Below are 19,026 nucleotides of genomic sequence, written 5' to 3' on the forward strand. Positions count from 1 at the left end.
TTGAGTTTAATTGATAGTAAATTATACTTATTATGTGTTTTATGCCTTGTAAGAAATGATTCTGACCTATTTAGGTAATTTGGAGCGAAATCGAACAAGTTGGAGTTTTGAAGCCTGAGTAAAAGCCTAAGAAATTAAGTCGGGATCACGTTCAGGGGTCGAGAACCAAGTCTGGATATCAAAAAGTGAACACATAAATTTACTCTGAGAAAAAACCACTACCACGCCGCATGGGAGCCTCGACAGTGCAAACGTAGTCTGATAAGAAAAATGCGAGCTCTCTGGATTTCCTCACTAGCACGCCGCATGGTGCGGCGCGGGTGTGCAAAATTGTCAGAGTGATTTACAAGTTCGTCTAGGAAAGGGTAGTTTTGTTCGGAATTATTTCTATGCGGTATAAATACACCATAAATACGATTTTGAAGGGACTTTTGACCTAGGAAAGATTGGAGAAGCAACCGAGGCAAGAAGACACAAGAGTTCATTAAGATTTCAACCTACAATCGGTGCATACGGGAGTTTGTATCGAATCATTAGTATTGATGTTTTATTTGTTTTTGAACCTTATTGAGATGACTTATTCCATAGCTATGGAGTAAATTACATTAGGATGTTGACAGATACGGTATTTTGATAATTTGATTAGGGATTTGATTCTTGATAATTGTTAGAATTAATTGATGGAGTTTTAATTCAGATTGTGGAGTTATTTCTTATTTTGCTTAATCGAAAGAAGAGCCATTATATTGAATTACTTTACATCTTATGCTCTAGTTTAAATTCGTGATTCAATTAGGTAATCAAAAGAGCCTCTTTAATTGTTAATTGAACTAGAAAATAGGGAAATATTCGTGAGAAGTTACCCTTTAGATCATAACTATCATTTTATTGTTGCAATTGTTTGCCGTGCTTCAATCGGATTATCATTGAAATTAATGTTTAATCAAAAAAGGAACAATAACTTCAAGTGTAATTTGATTATCTATTGAATTCATGAGAATCAACAGTATTATAGAGGCAATTAACTCAAGAATTGGATCCCGAGTCAATTATCTTGCACCTATCTAGTCAAATACCCTTATTTCTCTCATTGATATTTCTTCGTTGCTCATCTGCTGTCTTTTGTGATCAACTGTTTCTTGCTTAATTTTTAGTGGTTAATCGTAGTAATAGTCATCAAATCAAGTGTTAATTTTCCTAGATAGTAATCAACTGAATATTATTCGAACACTGTTTATATCCAATCCCAATGGAGACAATAATTAAACTATACTATCTTTGACTATCGAGCAATAATTTGGTGTTGTGTTTTTGTGCTCGCCAGTAGTCCAGTAGTAGCCCATCCTCTTGATGCGAAAATGGAGCTTAGGACCATATTAGTGTGCTCCACATGAGCCAGAATGTGCTTCCTCCATCGCTTGGCGGCCTTCTTCTTTGTCAAGACATCGCAAGAATAGTCCTTCAAAAGAGCGGCGAAACAATGTCCCCTTATAGAAGATGAATTGTGGTGCTCTTCACTTGATGTCTGTTCTTTGTCGCGGATCCTCAGGTAACTTTCCATGTTCAAGGTACTCTATCAGTGGTTGCCTCCAATCTTCTTCTTCAATCACTCGAACAGACGTATGATGGCTTTCTTTGATTTAAAGATCAAGAAGTCTAGGAACAACCCATCGATGACACACATATACCTTTGTTGACTGATTCTCTCCAAGTGCCATCGTCGTGGCCAAGTTAGCCAAAGCATCAGCTTTGTGATTTTCTTCTCTTGGGACGTGGTTTAAGAACACTTGGTCGAATCTTTCAAGTAAACCAGAAGCATATTGATGGTATGGTAAGAGATCTTACTTCTTTACCTGGTAACTCCCCAAAAGTTGGTTGATGATGAGCTTAGAGTCGTCGTAGATCTTCAACTATAGAATCTTCATGTCTAATGCTATTTGGAGACCAACGATCAAATCTTGGTACTCTGCGGCATTGTTGGAGCATGTTTCACCTAAAATAAAGGAGAATGGCAAGACTTGTCTTTCTGGAGAGATCAACACAACACCTGCCCCCGAACCGTTACGACGAACAGATTCATCAAAGAACATTTTCCATGGTGGTAATTATTCAATGAACAAAATGTCTTTATTTGGAATTCATCAGAAAGCTCCCATTCCGCCTGAAGAGGGTAATCAGCTAGAAAATTGGTAAGTGTGTGTCCTTTCACAGCCTTTTGAGGTGTGTATGTGATCTCATATTGGTTAAACAATATAGATCATCTTGTTAGGCATCCAGAAAGAATAGGTCGAGTCATCACGAACTTCATGGGATCTACTCGAGAGATGAGTTTGATGGCGTATGCTTCAAAATAATGCCTTAGCTTCTTTATCGCATAAATTTACGCTAAGCATATTTTCTCAATAGGCGTATAGTTCAACTCAGCTCCTATCAAAGTTCGACTGAGGTAGTACAAGGCTTGTTCTTTTCCCTCCTTATTCTCTTGATCAAGTAGTGCCCCAATTTAACGTTCCTCTGCCTCAATGTAGATTATCAATGGATTCCCAAGCATTAGCGCTCCTAACACAGGTGGATTCAGCAAGTATCTTTTGATGCTTTCAAAAGCGTTTTGACATGACGGATCCTAATGAAAAGGGGTATCCTTTTTCAAAAGATGATTGAAGGGTTGACACCGTCCGGCCAGATTAGAGATGAACCTCCGGATGAATGCTAAGTTTCCTTGGAGACTTCGAAGCTCCCTCAAGTTCTTCGGCTCTGGCATTTTCTGAATGGCATCAATCTTTGCAGGATCAACTTCAATTCCATAATGACGCACAATGAAGCCAAGAAACTTTCCTGAGGTAACTCCAAATGCACATTTGAGTGGATTCATCTACAGGTCAAATTTTCTTAACCTTTCAAAAACAATTCGAAGGTCTTCAAGGTGGTAACTCCCACTCTTAGTCTTCACCACCAAGTCATCGACGTAGCATTCAACCCTCTTGTGAAGCATGTCATCAAAGATGTTTTGCATTGCATGTTGGTAGGTGGCACCAGCATTCCTCAGACTGAAGGGCATCACTTTGTAGCAGTATATCCCTTTTGGAGTTCGGAAAGCAGTACACTCTTCATCTTTTGGATATATTCTGATTTGATTGTATTTGGAGGACCCATCCATGAATGACATAGCTTCATGCCCTGTTGTAGCATCAACCATGAGTTCAATAATTGGTAGTGAAAAGTCATCTTTTGGACATGCCTTGTTTAGGTCTCGAAAGTCAACACAAACACGTATTTGACCATTCTTCTTCTTGACAGGTACAATATTCGATATCCATTATGGGTACTTCACCTCATAATAAATCCCGCTTCGATGAGCTTGTTGACTTCGACTTTGATTTGTGCTAGCTCGGGTCAAAACATGTGTTGTGACTGCTTCATGGGGCGTGCTCCACTTTTAATCCCTATATGATGAATGGCTACCTTAGGACTAAGACCGAGCATTTTCTTATACGACCAAGTGAAAACATTTTTTTACTCGGTCAATAACTTAGAGTATTAATCCTTCTCCTAAGCCGTAAGAAGTGCACTAATAAAGGTGGGGCGTGGATCTTCCGGAGTGCCTAAATTGAGTTCCTTAAGCTCATCTACAATTGATTGCCCGCCATCTTCTAGTTGAGGGGGATCCTCGTGTACTTCATCATTACGTCAAGGCATGCTCTATTTTCCACAGTTATGTGATAGGATGTTTCCACAAGTCTGACTTTTCTCTTTGACTTCCTTGGATGGTCGGCATGGCTTCTTTCTCTTTCTCTGCTTCTTTACGAGGCTGGAAAGTGTAAACAATGGTTCTCTTTTGCACCTTCAGTGGACCATCTATGGATATTGACAAAATAGGCTTCCTCTTCATATGTGATGGGAAAGCACTACAGATTGCTTTGTCACCAATAACTTCAAAATGACCCTGCTCCTCATGGACTTGCTCCTTATGTTTTGACAATATCTTTCTAGATGGTGACTTCCTTGTGGTTCCTAGGTAACAAAAAACGAAGGTCTTTGAGGTAGTGGAAACATTCTTTAGATGTTTGAAAGATACACGTTCACCTTTGTGACTTAGCCTTTCAAACACCGAGACCTTAGGGCTTGAGCCTCGAATGCGATCAAACACTTAAGCTCGTTGTTTTATTTTCTTGCCCTTAACTTCCTTCATCTCCTTTACCGAGGAATGTTGTGATGAATCTATCTTTTTACTTCTCTTAGATGAAATTCAAAGAGGCTCTGCCAAACTGAATCCCAACCAAAACTTTGGAGTGGCGACGTAGTGCCCTTGCTTTCTCAACTTCATTGGGGACTCATTGAGCCCGTGTATCTTTTCATCAGTTACTTCGTCTTTGAGTTCTCCTAGTCTTGATGGATTGGAGAAGTCATAACCAGACCTTTCAAGAAGTATGAAGACCTTAGGATCAAAATGCCCTTTTATTTTATCAGCTTAGAGATTGCCTTTAGCAGACTCACAAGTCACGGATGGGATTTGTACAATTGGGACGGTCATATGCTCCTTCAAATATTGAATTCCTATGTGACTTATTTTCTTATTTGCAATACATTCTTCTAACAGAGGTTGCCCTTTGTCTGTACGTCACCTTCAGATGATGATAGCTTAACGGAGACTTCTTCAGTTGTCTTCTTGGACAGCTTGGTGGTAGTCCATTGAGCCTCATTTTCTTATTTTGAATTGACATCAGCGTCTTTAATTGATGATGGTTTCTCTACACTCCATTCGCAAGAATCTAGGTAGAATTTTGTATCTTCAAAGTATGACTCTGTCTAAGCGAAAGGATTGAGGTTTACATTAATTTTGACTATTTCTCCATCCCTTTTGTACTTCATACATTGATGCAAAGTAGACGATACCACTCCATTCTCATGAATCCAAGGACGCACAAGCAGAAAGTTGTATGATATTTTAGTATCTATGACATGAATCAAGGTGTTTGACTTCATATCACCAATGGATAATCCCATGCGGATCATACTTATGGCTCGTTGTCCTCCATGGTTGAAACCTTGGATTGTTAGGTTACTTTTGAATGGCTCATCGATTGAGATCCTAAACTTTTTAGCACCATCTTTGGCATGATGTTGACAGTTGAACCATCATCAACAAGTATGCAATTGAGATGTTGTTCCTGAATAGCCCCTACAACGAACAAAGGTTTGTTATGTGGCTTAGACCCCAGCAGCAAGTCATCATCTGTGAAGAAAATTGTTGCACAACATGTGACAAATTTTCCGTTATCATGATGTTCTTGTGTTTTCATTGGATCAAGCTCATCGTTGCTTTCCTTTATTTCATCAGTACTAGACACTACATGAGTTTCACCAACGTGACCTCCATGAAGGAATTTTCCAGGAAAAGAATTCATGCAATGTGATGGGCTTTTGGAACTTCTGAGATAAGACACCGTTAATCTTCTTGCTAATAGAAGATTTGATAATTCTTGGTGGTTGTAGCTTATCCACGTCGCTCATTTTCGCTCTTGGCTTAGGAAGTCGTAGCCTCAAAACTTCTTGATATTTTCGTTTCTTGTGAGTGAGTAGAGTCCAACCCTCATCGTCTTTCTCTTTAGACTGAGTATCCAGCTCTAGTGAACCTTCAAGAGTTTTCCTTGTAAGATCAACTTCAACGGGCTCGAAACTTCCAAATTGTAAGAAGGCAGTTCTTGAAATGTTTTGCAACCTTGAACACTTCTTTTCCTTGAGCATGATACTTGAATGATTTGCTTTTATTGTTTTATCCATGCCTTTAATGATTTTTCCTTCACTTACAAGAGCCATGATTTTCTCCTTCAAGACGAAGCATTTATCTGTAGGGTGGCTAATGAGCGATGAAACTTGCAATATTTTGGATCGCCAACTTTACCAATTTCCTCAGGCCTTGATGATTTAGGGAGATCGATGGCTTTCTTGGCCAGCAATTCATCAAGGATCGTGGGTACGTCTGTTGCTACCCAATTTTACCCTCATATTTTATAAATGTTATATATACTTTTAAAATATCATTTCTGCATCACAAATTTACAAGAATCATATAAGTACTTTCTATAATTTTACACAATTTTTAAGGCTTTAAAATTGGTTTCCTAGCATTTAAATTACTCAAATATTTATTAATTACTCCTGCAAATTATGTAATGTAATGAAAAATGTGACTTGTGTGCAAAATTTGAGGACAATCAGACGTGATTTGATAGATTTCGGCATTGATTGTAGAAGTTGAAGTTTCAAAGTTCATTAAGTTTGAATTGGGGTGTGATTCATGATTTTGATGTTGCTTGATGTGATTTGAGGTCTCGAGCAAGTTTGTGTTATGTTATGGGACTGAATGGTATGATTGGACGGGGTCCCGGGGGGTGGTTTCGGACCAAAACGGAATGATTTGCTGCTTCTGTATCTGGTATCTGGTTTCCATCTTAGCGAACGCGAAGTGAGTCCAGTGTTCGCAAAGAGGAACTTTGAGGCTGCTTGGATTTGGCCTTCGCGAACGCGAAGGTAGAGATGCGAACGCAGTAAAGAACTTGAGGAACCTACGCGAACACGAGTGGGGAGTCGCAAATGCGTAAAAGGAAATAAGGACTGGGCCTGAGGATGTTTGGCCTACGCGAACGCGAGGCTGGGTATGCGAACGTGAAGCAGTGAGCGCGGAAAGCTTCGCGAACCCATCTTGAGGAACGCGAACGCAAAGGGGAAATTGGGGGCAGTGTGTCTTTGGCCTTCGCGATCGCGATGGTCTTTCCGCGATCGCGTAGAAGGGCAGACCTGGGCAGTGAAGTTTTATATACGGGATTTGGCCATTTTCCTCCACATTTCATTTTGGTTGGGCAATTTTTGGAGCTTTTGAATAGGAGATTTTATCATATATTATGAGGTAAGTAATTCCCGCACATTGTGAGTTAAATACATGGTTTGTATATGGATTTAGACATGGAAATTTGTAGAAATTGTGGGGTTTTGGTAGGAAACCTAGAAATTTGTATTCTTGAATTTTGATCACGAAATTGGGTATGAAATGGAGAATAAATTATATATTTGAGTTCGTGGGATTATGGGTAAAGTTTATCTTCAAAAGTTTTCGGAATCCGGGCACGTGGGCCTGAGGGTGATTTTACCAACTTTTCGAGCGGAGTTGAAAATTATTATAAAATAATTAATTATGAGTATTAGAGTATATTTTGATTCGGTTACGTCATATTTGACTAGTTTTGGAGCGACGGGCATCAGTTTGAATTGTCGGAGCGGCTTTGGAGTCGGTTATGGAATTTCAGAGCAAGGTAAGTCTCCTTTCTAACCTTGTAAGAGGGAATTAACCCCATATGTGAATTAAATTATTATGTGATTCTATTTTTGGGGGCTACGTACCCATAAGGGGCCGAGAGTCCGTACATAGCTATTAACTATGCCTATGTCCGGATAGTTTTAGGCATACATCATGCCTTGTTGCTATTGTTGTTGACTTTATATTTATTTCTTGCCTTGAAAGGAAGCGAGATTGAGTTAGCTTATTAAACGTTTTGAAAGGAGTTAAAATTGAGGACACGTTGGGAACTTAAAGGTTTTCATTTGAACTTCATATTTTTGAAAATAATTGAGGAACACCATAATAACTTGAAAAATCTATGTGTAACCACGTCGCATGTATGTTTCGCGAGCGGTGTAATTTCCTTAAAAAGCTACAAGCTGAATTTACCTTATTTTGAAAAGAATTAAGAAAGAGATGTGATTTTAAATGTTAAATTTATATTTGACCGCGTCGCAAGTATGATCCGCAAGCGGGGAAATTCCTTAAATTTATATTCGACCGCATCACACGTATGATTCGCGAGCAGGGTATTTTCTTCTACCACTCTTATGGGATCGGGTCGTTCGCCTTGGTAGGATTTATGTACCACACTCACATGGGAGCGGGTCGTTCGCCTCGGCAGGTTAATAGATGCATCTATGGTTCGCGTCGTTCGACCCTCGGCAGTGCACAATTTACTTTTATGTTGGATCGGGTCGTATGCCACGCCATTTCCTATATATATATTATCCTCGTGGAATAACATTTGGCAAGAAGCCAGTGTATCTGAGGGTTTTTCCCTGATTTGAATTATGACAACCACCTCTTTGATGAGATACACTACATCTATATATATGTTCCGGTTACGGAGGGAACTCGCTAGTTGAGAGCTTGAGTAAATTGTAAAGAGGAAAATTGTACCACGTATTTTATACTTGTTTGTTTCATATATTTACTCTGTCTCATATTCATTCACTTCTTTACTGTACCGTATATTATCGATGTCCACAGTAAGTGTCGGAGTCGACCTCTCGTCACTACTTCTTCGAGGTTAGGCGGGACACTTACTGGGTATGCATTGATTTATGTACTCATGCTACACTTGATGCACGTTTTGTGCAGGTACATATATGACTAGTGACCTTGTGGGCGCGGAGGCGCGGTTATCATGGGGACTTAGGCGAGCTATATCTTATGTACGACCCGCAGCCAGCAGAGTCTCCTTTAGAGTATTGTATTTTCTTTCCTGTCCAAATTTGTATTCCGGATAGTTATTGTATTTTAATTTAAATTTCTAGAAAATGCTCATGCACTTGTGACACCGGGTTCTGGGATGATTATGGGATGTTCAGTATTGGAATTGGAAAACATTGATATTTATTCTGTAAATTCATCTTTTACTAGATAATTTGAAGTAAAATTTACGATTTCAAAATATTAAAATGATAATTTAATTAATTATTTAGTGTTCGCTTGCCTGACAGTGGTGTCCGGCACCATCACGACCTTTAACGGATTTTGGGTCGTGACAACATTGTATTAGAGCACTAGGTTCACTTAGGTCTCACGAGTCATGAGCAAGTACAGTAGAGTCTTGCGGATCGGTACGGAGACGTTTGTACTTATCTTCGAGAGGCTACAGGGCTGTTAGGAGCACTTCCCTTCTTGATTCCTCATCATGCGATTTGATTCCTTTGAGGCTTATGCCTTTATTTCTTTCCCATTCAATATTATGCAATGTGAAGCGTTGGTTGTAAATTGGGAATTGTAATGGTACTACAGATGTTGTGCGGGATGTTTCTCCTTGCGTAGTTGATTGGACTATTGTCATCGCCTTGTGGAAGGATATTCTGTCATTTCAGCCCAGTAACTATACTTTTTAGAGCCTTGAGGCTATGCACAGGTTGCTATGATGCTCAGGAGTTGTTGTCGCACAGAATTGATGTGATGGTAGGATGCTTGCCTATGTGTCGGGGCAGTGAATGACTTGGAAGGAGGTTTATTTAGTGCATGGTTCCGAGATTCATTATCTTATTTCGGCGGAGGTAAAGCAATTGGCCTATGAATGTCCAGATTTGGGTTGATGGAGTAACAAGGCTTGATATTTTCTAGTGTGATGGAATCTTCATCTGAGGTGTGGTGTCGTCATCCTTGATTGAATGTGTTAAGTTCGCCGGTGTTATGATTTTCTTCGATTCGCCTTTGGGGAAGGGTAGCATATGGGTTCTGTGGTAGGATGACTACACGCCTTGAGAAAGTTTAAATTGATTTGGGATTCATGGTGAACCATGACTAGGTCTACGGACTTAATTTGGAGTATTGGCTGCTATATTGAGGAAGATTGGGTGTGACAGGAGGGAGTTGCTTGATATGAAAAAGGATACAACACGACTTTGGATTGGAATGTATTGTCGCACCTTTAGTTGATGTCCATGAGGAGTGAACGGACCTGTACAGCTGGTGAATGAGCATGGGCTCAAGATGGGTTACTGATGTCGTAGTTAATGTACCTAGTGCAGCGGCATTGGATGATGTCGGCATGGAATTTCCACAGGTGAGTTATCTTTTGTGAGCAAGTTAGCGGTTGCGTGGTGTTGATGGGACTGTCACGAAACAATTCTACTGGTTATCCGGCAAGAGGTCGAATGTGTGAATGTGGTTAGTGATTCAGAGTGTTCATGAAAGATCAAATGGAAGGATTTCGAGGAATTTGGCGAGTTGGTTGTGCAAGATCAGTTCAATGATGAAGAAAGAATCTTGGCAGGTTCTAGAGTTATGCAATGGTAGCTTCAAGCTAAGTGGGATAGTTCCACCGCCTACGGTTGGATTGCATGGTCGGCTAATTGTGAGATTTCTGATTATCGGCATATTGGTGGGATATTATGACTAAGGAAGAAAGAACATCCGCGGTAATTTGAGCAAAGGATTGAGGAATGTGTGCTATAGTAGGCCTTATTGACTCATGTTAAGGTTTTGGGAAGATTCAGGATTTATGTGTCGTGTAAAGGTGATTTACAAGGAAAGTTATTCATCCGGGTGCTTCTTGAAAGGGCACTCATATGCTAGTGGAGCCTGGGAGTTTGATTATATTCGGGACCAAGTCAAAGTGGGTGACTCTTAACAACGGTCCTAGTGGATTCAAAAGTTAAAGTGTGGTGCCTAAGGATTTCGAGTCCGTAGTATGGTTAAGTATTGAGCTGTTGCGGCGGATTATAGAAGTGTCTTGGAGTGTTCTATGTTATCTTCGGTATGCGGTGTAGCAATGGAATAATGGGAGAAAATAACTTCAGGATCGTAAAGGAAATATCAGAATGGGTGTACCAGTTGAAGATGCGGATGTGCGCACAAGGAGGGTGTGAGATGGTTCGTGGGTTTTGGGGACAATGTGGTCTCGTGAGATGGGGTCACTCAGGATGAGTGCGGATTAAGTTCGTTATATTGATAAAGGAGTTGTTGTTATTTCTAAGGAAGATCCAGAGTAAATTAGGAGAAGTCGGGTTCGGTTAGCAATGGTTGAATCGGCATAGTGATGGCAATGATCAGCTCCTTCAGTGTGTTGGGTTATTCATGTGATTGGTGAAGGTACGTATGGGGTTTGACGGTCACCATAACTGATCGTATTTGGAGGCTTTCGAGTATTATGGCATGTTATGTGCAGATGGATCCCGGAAGGGTTAGGGTAGTTTAGACTACTACTTGAGGTTGGTATTTTCTGCGGATATGAGGATTCAGTCGCGTGTTGCAATGGTTCTCTTGGAATGAGTTAAGTAAAAGGTTTCTATGTGATAAAGTATTTACCCTATTAGTGGTTCCGGAGATATGATGAATTTTTTGGTGCTCTTGCGCATTGGCAAGATTAAGTGCAGTGATTAGCATGGGATTTGGAAGTTGAGCATCAAGGTTGTGGTTTGGTGTTGACAAGAATGTCACGAGCTCAGATGAGATAGAAAGGACTCAGATGGTTAGAGTCAACTGGCATTATTTTGGCGTCACCTAAGATCGGTGCCTGGTGTGAAGAGGCTTTGCATACTGAATGCGGATTCTTGAATTGCGTTACAGCGTTGGTGTGGCCGGTAGTATGAATGTACAGACTTGTTACCTAGTGCGGAAGGTCATGGGAGCATATCCCACAGGAAGATTGTATAAGTGTGACATGTAGTCACTTGATTGATTGAAGAATTGAAACCAAGTATGAAGATTATGGTAATATCGCTAATTCGAGAAATTATGCTTGGGCACGCTCGGTTCACTTGGTTGTGGACTGTGGAAGTTTGTTCCGGTTATGATGGTTGTTCGTGTGTGTTATGGGAAAAAGGGTTAGTATGGATCCTTGAAAGGTTATTAGCCTAGTATGGTGCGATCAAAATCGGCTTGAGGTCTGTGGATGGATTTAAATATGAATATGGTCTCTATATCAGGCCGGATGTGTACATTTTAGCATAGCGCGCCTTACGGAGGAGTATTTGGAAGTTGGATGTCGTTTCGTCGTCAGCTATTTCATGTAATACTATATTGTGACGTGTGAGTTGTGAAATGGCTTGGTAAATTTTTTATGTGTTGAGGTTTCGCATAGCGGTGGTGGTATGTGAGCAGGATAGCTCTCGAGATTCAAATCATATATTGAACCTTAGTTGTTCTTGAGTTTTGTAGCATATGGCGCTATCTGTCTCCCTAGGGATGGTATTATGCACTTAGCATGCTTGTGGCCGATATTCGGGTATTTTGTAGTAATGAGCATTCTAGCTCGGTAAGTATCTCTTTATGTAGATTTTATGTGCGGATCGGGTGGCACGCTGCCACGGGTATGTTGTTTGGATCGGGTTGCACGCCGCAACAGTGGGATGTTGATTACAGTCCCCTATATCTATTTTCATGTGCTTTGCTTTCCAACTACTGGGGAAGGTTCATAACACCTTTTCGGTTGTCTAATTAGTTGTGTGGGTTGAGTAGTCCCTTCTAGAGATTCGTTTTCCTTATGTATCACGTTCGAGTTTGTAGCGTATTGGCACATTGCGACATCATATGAGACTTTTGGTCATGTCTGGGGTGGCTTATTGCCTGAGCAGCTTATACTGGGTGAGACGCAATTTTTGGGATCTGGGATCAGTGCGATCGGATTATATGAAGTATATTAAAGAGCAAATACCATTATTTGGTTCATAATAGGGTGATGATTCTAGTCAAAGGGAGAGATTCAATGATTTGTTGACTTTGCATTTGGTTATGAATTTCTACACATCTCTTCCGTCGTGGCGGTATTGCAAAAGTTGGAACAAGACTTATATATGTCATGAGGTGCACTGCGAGCATCAGATTCATGGAATTTCGGCTATTGTTATCAGAGGATGTTATTATGGTCATGTGAGTTATGCAGTGCATAGTGTGAATTCAGCAAAGGTATGCAATCATGCATCGGTGCATCTTATAGTGATTGATACCGTGTTCGTATGATGGGAACAAGCCTGGCAGAGGATTCCGGATGTTGGAATTGGACTTTAAGGCTTATTTGGCTAAGTAAAAATGGAGAATCTTCAGACTGGCTCGAGCTAGTGTGCTCAACTGAGTTGTGGCAGCACGAGTAAGTGCACGAGGTATTAAACAGTGATTTCGGACAACCCCAGAACAATTCTTAGCACGTTCGAGGACGAACGTATGTTTAAGTGGGAGAGAATGTAATGACCCGATCGGTCGTTTTGATATCTAGCACACCGTTCAGCAGTTTGAGGCCATGAGCAACTTCACTTCAGGTATTATGACTGGTACACGTGGTCGGAATTGAAATTTCGGAAGTTCAGAGTTGATTTGAAAAGAAAATTCCCATTTCAGAAGCTTTAAGTTGGAAGAATTGACTAAGGTTGGATTTTTGAGTAAACGATCTCGGAATCAGTATTTGAAGGTTCCAACAGGTTCGTATGATGAATTCGGACTTGGGAGTATGTCCGGATTGGGTTTTGGATGACCTAGGAGCGTTTCGGCGGCTATCGTGGAAGTTGGCATTTTGGAAGAATTTCATAAATTTGGGTTGATGTGTATTTCAATGTTATCGATGTCCGTTTGGGATTCTGAGTCTGTGAATAGCTCCGTATGGTGATTCCTGTATTGGGAGCGCGTCCGGAAGTGGATTCGGAGGTCCGTAGGTCATTTTGGAGTCATTTGGCTAAGGCTAGAAATTTGAAGGTTTTTGAGAAGTTTGACCAAAAGTGGACTTTTTGATATCGGGGTCGGAATTCGATTCCAGAAGTTGGAGTAGGTCCATAATGTAAAATGTGACTTGTGTGCAAAATTTGAGGACAATCGGACGTTATTTGATAGGTTTCGGCATCGATTATAGAAGTTGAAGTTTCAAAGTTCATTAAGTTTGAATTGGGAGTGGAGACCCTATGTCCAAAAATCATCAACTAGAGAGTGGAGATCCTAAGTTGGAAAAGTGACTAGAGAGTGGAGACCCTATGTCTAAAAATTATCAACTAGGGAGTGGAGACCCTATGTTGGAAAAGCGACTAGGGAGTGGAGACCCTATGTCGGAAAAGCGACTAGGGAGTGGAGACCCTATGTTGGAAAAGCGACTAGGGAGTAAAGACCCTATGTCTAAAAATCATCAACTAGGGAGTGGACACCCTATGTTAGAAAAGAGACTAGGGAGTGGAGACCCTATGTATAAAATAATCATCAACTAGGGAGTGGAGACCCTATGTTGCAAAAGCATACTAGGGAGTGGAGGCCCTATGTCTAAAATATCATTAACTAGGGAGTGGAGACCCTATGTTGGAAAAGAGACTAGGGAGTGGAGACCCTATGTCTAAAATATCATCAACTAGGGAGTGGAGACCCTATGTTGGAAACTCATTAACTAGGGAGTGGAGACCCTATGTTGGAAAAGAGACTAAGGAGTGGAGACCCTATATCTAAAATAAAATCAACTAGGGAGTGGAGACCCTATGTTGGAAAAACGCAGCTAGGGATTGGAGACTATACTAGCATGATTTTGAACTTCTTCTTCTTTTTTTCTTTCTTTTCATCATTTTTATTTTATTTCAGAGAATGAGTAAATGCGGGAAATAATTTTTTGGAGGAGACTTCCCTTTTGGAGTGGTTGCTGCAAAACTGTTTCTAGCCTTTGCGCAATTGCTTTTTGGTTGCACCTGCTTCTTACAAGGTTGCGTTTGGATTGCACTTGTTTCCTGTTTTTTCAAACAAAGAACAATTTGTTAGTTTGAAATGGTGGTTGGTTTTGTGGCCTTGATTGTTTCAGTCACTTGATCTCGGCCCTTTCAACTGTAACTGGTTGTTTCCTGAATACCGATTGTATTTCTAACCTTGGAGAACCTCTGGCTTTTCCAGACTTTGCCATGACGGTCAGTCACATGGGACTTAACCTTTCTAACTTTATTTTGCCTTTGTGACCATTTGACTTTGAATTTTCTCTTTCAACAGTTTTTGATTTTGAAGCATCGGCCACCATGGCCGGTCGGAGTCGACTTGATGCCCCTGCCGAGGCTGGGTGCCTTTTTTGCATATTGGCTTGTATCAAGTGAGAACCCTGTAAATCAGTCTTGCCATCCTTTCTTTGTCTTAGTTTCGAAATAGAGTTAGGCCGAAAGGATTCAAAGAAAAGAAAACAATGGAATGGACAAATGAATTTAGACGAGCGGTATCCCTTTCGGGAAAAAGAAAGAAGGACTTATCTGGAGTGTATACGGACTTCAATGAACATGACATGCCTCTTGGACTAGATGCCTGATCTGTGTAAACCGTCCAACTCTGAGAAATCCATCACAACTCTTGCTTTGAGACTGAGAAACTTTGCCCAGGACTGTGTCGATGCCAGTGACTGTGAGGATCCTCTTTTCGATCAGTGGCGCCCTTTGCGGGTTTTCACCAGCTGGCCTTTCTCATTTCTCTTCTCACCATGGCCTTATACTGCTCTTTGTGAGTTTTCACTAACAAGACTCTCTCATTTTCGAATTTCTCTGCTTACCATCGCCTTATAGTGCCCGTGAAGTTTTCACCAATAAGACTCTCTTATTTTATTTCTCTCATTTTGTTGTATCAGATCCGAGTAACTGTATCCTCCCATTTTGAATCTCTTTGCCGATTGATCGGAAGGACTTGAAAAGGATTTGGGTAAAAAGTATTTGGATTGAATTACAACTTTGGAACCTTTCACACAAAACCATCGCCAAACCATTATAACATCTGCCTCAGTTTCACTTTTGGGGGAATTTGAATTTTTGTTTTGGTGTGACTGAACCCCAGAGAGAGGCTGCCTATGTATCCTTTCAGAATCAAGTCGAACGTAGTTCAAGGAACTTTATTTTTTTTTATTATTATTTTTTTTTTCTTTTTCTTTTTTCTCCTTTTCCGTAGTAACTTCCAGGTTCCAAAGAGGGTGATCAAATAAACAAAAAAGGGTCGTCAAACATAATACCTCTTGACCGCATCTGCATTGACAGCTGTTTCGGGGTCATTTCCTTCAATGTCTCCCAAGTACAGCGCTCCTTTCGGCAACAGTTTTCTTATAATGTACGGACCTTTCCAATTTGGAGCAAATTTTCCTTTTGCTTCCTCATGATGCGGGAGAATACATCTCAGAACGAGTTGCCCCACTTCGAATTCCCTGGGCCGCACTTTCTTGTTGTAGGCATGGGCCATTCTTTGTTGGTACAACTGCCCGTGACAAACTGCGGCCATTCGCTTTTCATCAATCATAGTTAATTTTTCCAACCGGGCCTTAACCCATTTATCATCCTCGATCTCGGCTTCAACAATGATTCAAAGAGAGGGAATTTCAACTTCTGCAGGTATTACAGCTTCAGTGCCATAAACCAATAAGTAAGGCGTAGCCCCAACTGATGTGCGCACGGTTGTGCGATATCCCAATAATGCGAAAGGCAGCTTTTCATGCCACTGTCTAGAACTTTGAATCATTTTCCTGAGGATCGTCTTGATATTCTTGTTTGCAGCTTCAACAGCGCCATTAGCTTTGGGCCGATAAGGGCTAGAATTACGATGTGTAATCTTAAATTGTTCGCATACCTCCCTCATCAAGTGGCTGTTCAGATTTGCAGCATTGTCTGAATGATAGTTTTAGGTGTACCAAAATGACAAATAATGTTGGAATGCACGAAGTCCACCACCGCTTTCTTGGTGACGGCTTTGAAAGTGACTGCTTCAACCCACTTTGCGAAATAATCAATGGCAACCAAGATGAATCTGTGCCCATTTGAAGCTTTCGGCTCGATTGGCCCAATGACATCCATACCCCAGGCAACAAACGGCCAAGGTGCTGACATAGGATGCAACTCTGAAGGCGGTGCATGAATCAGGTCACTGTGTATCTGACACTGATGACACTTCCGGACAAAATTAAAGCAATCCTTTTCCATGGTCATCCAGTAATAACCTGGCCGAAGAATTTTCTTTGCAAGGACATATCCATTCATGTGAGGTCCACATACTCCCGAATGCACTTCGTTCATGATCTTTTCATCTTCTAGGGCATCTACACACCTCAAAAGATTCAGATCTGGAGTTCTTTTGTACAAGATTTCTCCGCTCAAGAAGAAACCGCTAGCAAGCCATCTAATGGTTCTCTTTTGGTCTCCACTAGCCTGCTCAGGATATTTCTTTGTTTTCAAAAACCTTTTGATATCATGATACCATGGCTGAACATCTGGTTCTATTTCAATTGTATTACAATAATCATGCCTTTCTCGAATTTGGATTTCCAGCGGGTCAATATGGACATTGCCCGGATACGGCAGCATTTAGGCCAAAGTAGCTAATGCATCAGCTAACTCGTTGTGGAATCGAGGAATATACCTGAACTTGACGGACTTGAATCGTTTGCTAAGATCTTCCACATGTTGCCTACATGGGATAAGCTTGATATCTCGAGTTTCCCATTCACCTTGGGCTTGCCGAATGATCAAATCTGAATCTCCCATGATTAACAATTCTTCCACATCCAGATCAACTGCCATATTCATGCCCATAATGCAGGCTTCATACTCAGCGGTGGTGTTGGTACAGAAGAACCGAAGACGGGTTATGGCCGAATAGTGCTGACCGGTGGGCGAAACCAAAATTGCCCCAATCCCGACACCTTTTGCATTTACAGCTCCATCAAAGAACATTTTTCACGCATTGGTGTCTTCTAGAATTACTTCAACTGAATTTACTTCCTCGTCCGAAAAGTAAGTACTTAGGGGTTGGTATTCATCATCAACCGGGTTCTCATCTAGATGATTCGCCAAGGCTTGAGCTTTCATCGTTGTACGGGTGACGTAGACAATGTCGAATGCAGTGAGCAGGATTTGCCATTTTGCTAACCTTCCCGTGGGCATTGATTTCTGGAATAGGTACTTTAGAGGATCCATTCTAGTTATGAGATATGTGGTGTAGGCCAAAAGATAATGTCTGAGCTTCTGGGCAACCCAAGTTAGGGCGTAACAAGTTCTTTCCAACAAAGTATACTTGGCTTCATAATTGGTAAACTTCTTGCTCAAGTAGTATATGGCCTTCTCTCTCTTTCCGGTCACATCATGTTGCCCCAGGACACAACCAAAGGAATTTTCCAAGACTGTCAGATACAAGAATAAAGGTCTTCCTGGCTCGGGTGGAACCAACACTGGCGGATTTGACAGATATTCTTTGATCTTATCAAAAGCCTCTTGACATTCATCTGTCCATTTGATCGCTGCATCTTTCTTCGGCAACTTAAATATGGGCTCACACGTGGTAGTAAGCTGAGCAATGAACCTGCTGATGTAATTCAATCTCCCTAGCAGACTCATGACCTCTTTCTTGGTTCTTGGAGGTGGCAAATCCCGAATAGACTTTATCTTTGTCGGATCTAACTCAATACCCCTCCGGCTGACTATAAACCCCAGAAGTTTCCCAGATGGAACTCCGAATACACATTTGGCTGGATTCAATTTCAAGTCATACCTACGCAGACGCTCAAAGAACTTTCTCAGATCTCGTACATGGCCTTCATTGTGCTTTTATACTGGAATTCGTTGTGATGCATCACAAGTATCTTGCAGCTCATTATATTGCTTATCCTCAATTGCTCAATAATAATGCTTAAAAAGCTGTACTAAATTGTAATCAGACTACAAGTAATCCTTTAAATCACCATTCAAACTCTCACTCAATTGTGTGATGATCATACCACCCGAAAAAGTTTTCTTTCCATATGCTGCAAATAGTTTTTCCCTTAATGCATATATTCCTTGCAACCATTCATTTTCGTGAAGGTTATATTCATCAAGCATTATATTCCAAGCATCCATAAATTCTGCTTCATCTTCATACTCATAAATGCATTTTCCAAAATCACCATGGAAAGAAGCATACCTTTTATAAATTTGATTGAGATGTTTAGCTACATTTTGCTCCATGTGCCAGACGCATAACATGTGATAAACTTCAGTCATGACAAATGAGATGGCCTTACTCATAGCAACATCTTGATCTATAAGAATTGTTTTTGGGTTTTTCCCAGACATTGCTCTAAGAAACGTTTCAAACAACCACTGAAAGGAATCTGCAGTCTCATCATACATTAAAGCGCCTCCGAAAATAACCATTTTTCTATGGTTGTTCAATCCAATGAAACTAGCCAAAGGTATGTGCTCTCTATTCATCTGGTAAGTGGTATCGAATGAGAGAACATCTCCAAAAGTATCATAGTCTATTATCAT

At 40.7% G+C, this 19,026-nt stretch overlaps 1 protein-coding gene across 1 annotated transcript; it reads right to left on the reverse strand.

Moving 5' to 3' along the window:
* Window positions 1–18,435: 18,435 nt before the first annotated feature.
* On the reverse strand, window positions 18,436–19,026 carry LOC142178332 (protein FAR1-RELATED SEQUENCE 5-like). Its single transcript, XM_075247663.1, has one exon. It carries the CDS (start codon window positions 19,024–19,026, stop codon window positions 18,436–18,438), a length of 591 nt encoding a protein of 196 aa, XP_075103764.1.

Source organism: Nicotiana tabacum, chromosome 24 (assembly GCF_000715075.1).
Source record: "Nicotiana tabacum cultivar K326 chromosome 24, ASM71507v2, whole genome shotgun sequence".
Taxonomy (NCBI): domain Eukaryota; kingdom Viridiplantae; phylum Streptophyta; class Magnoliopsida; order Solanales; family Solanaceae; genus Nicotiana; species Nicotiana tabacum.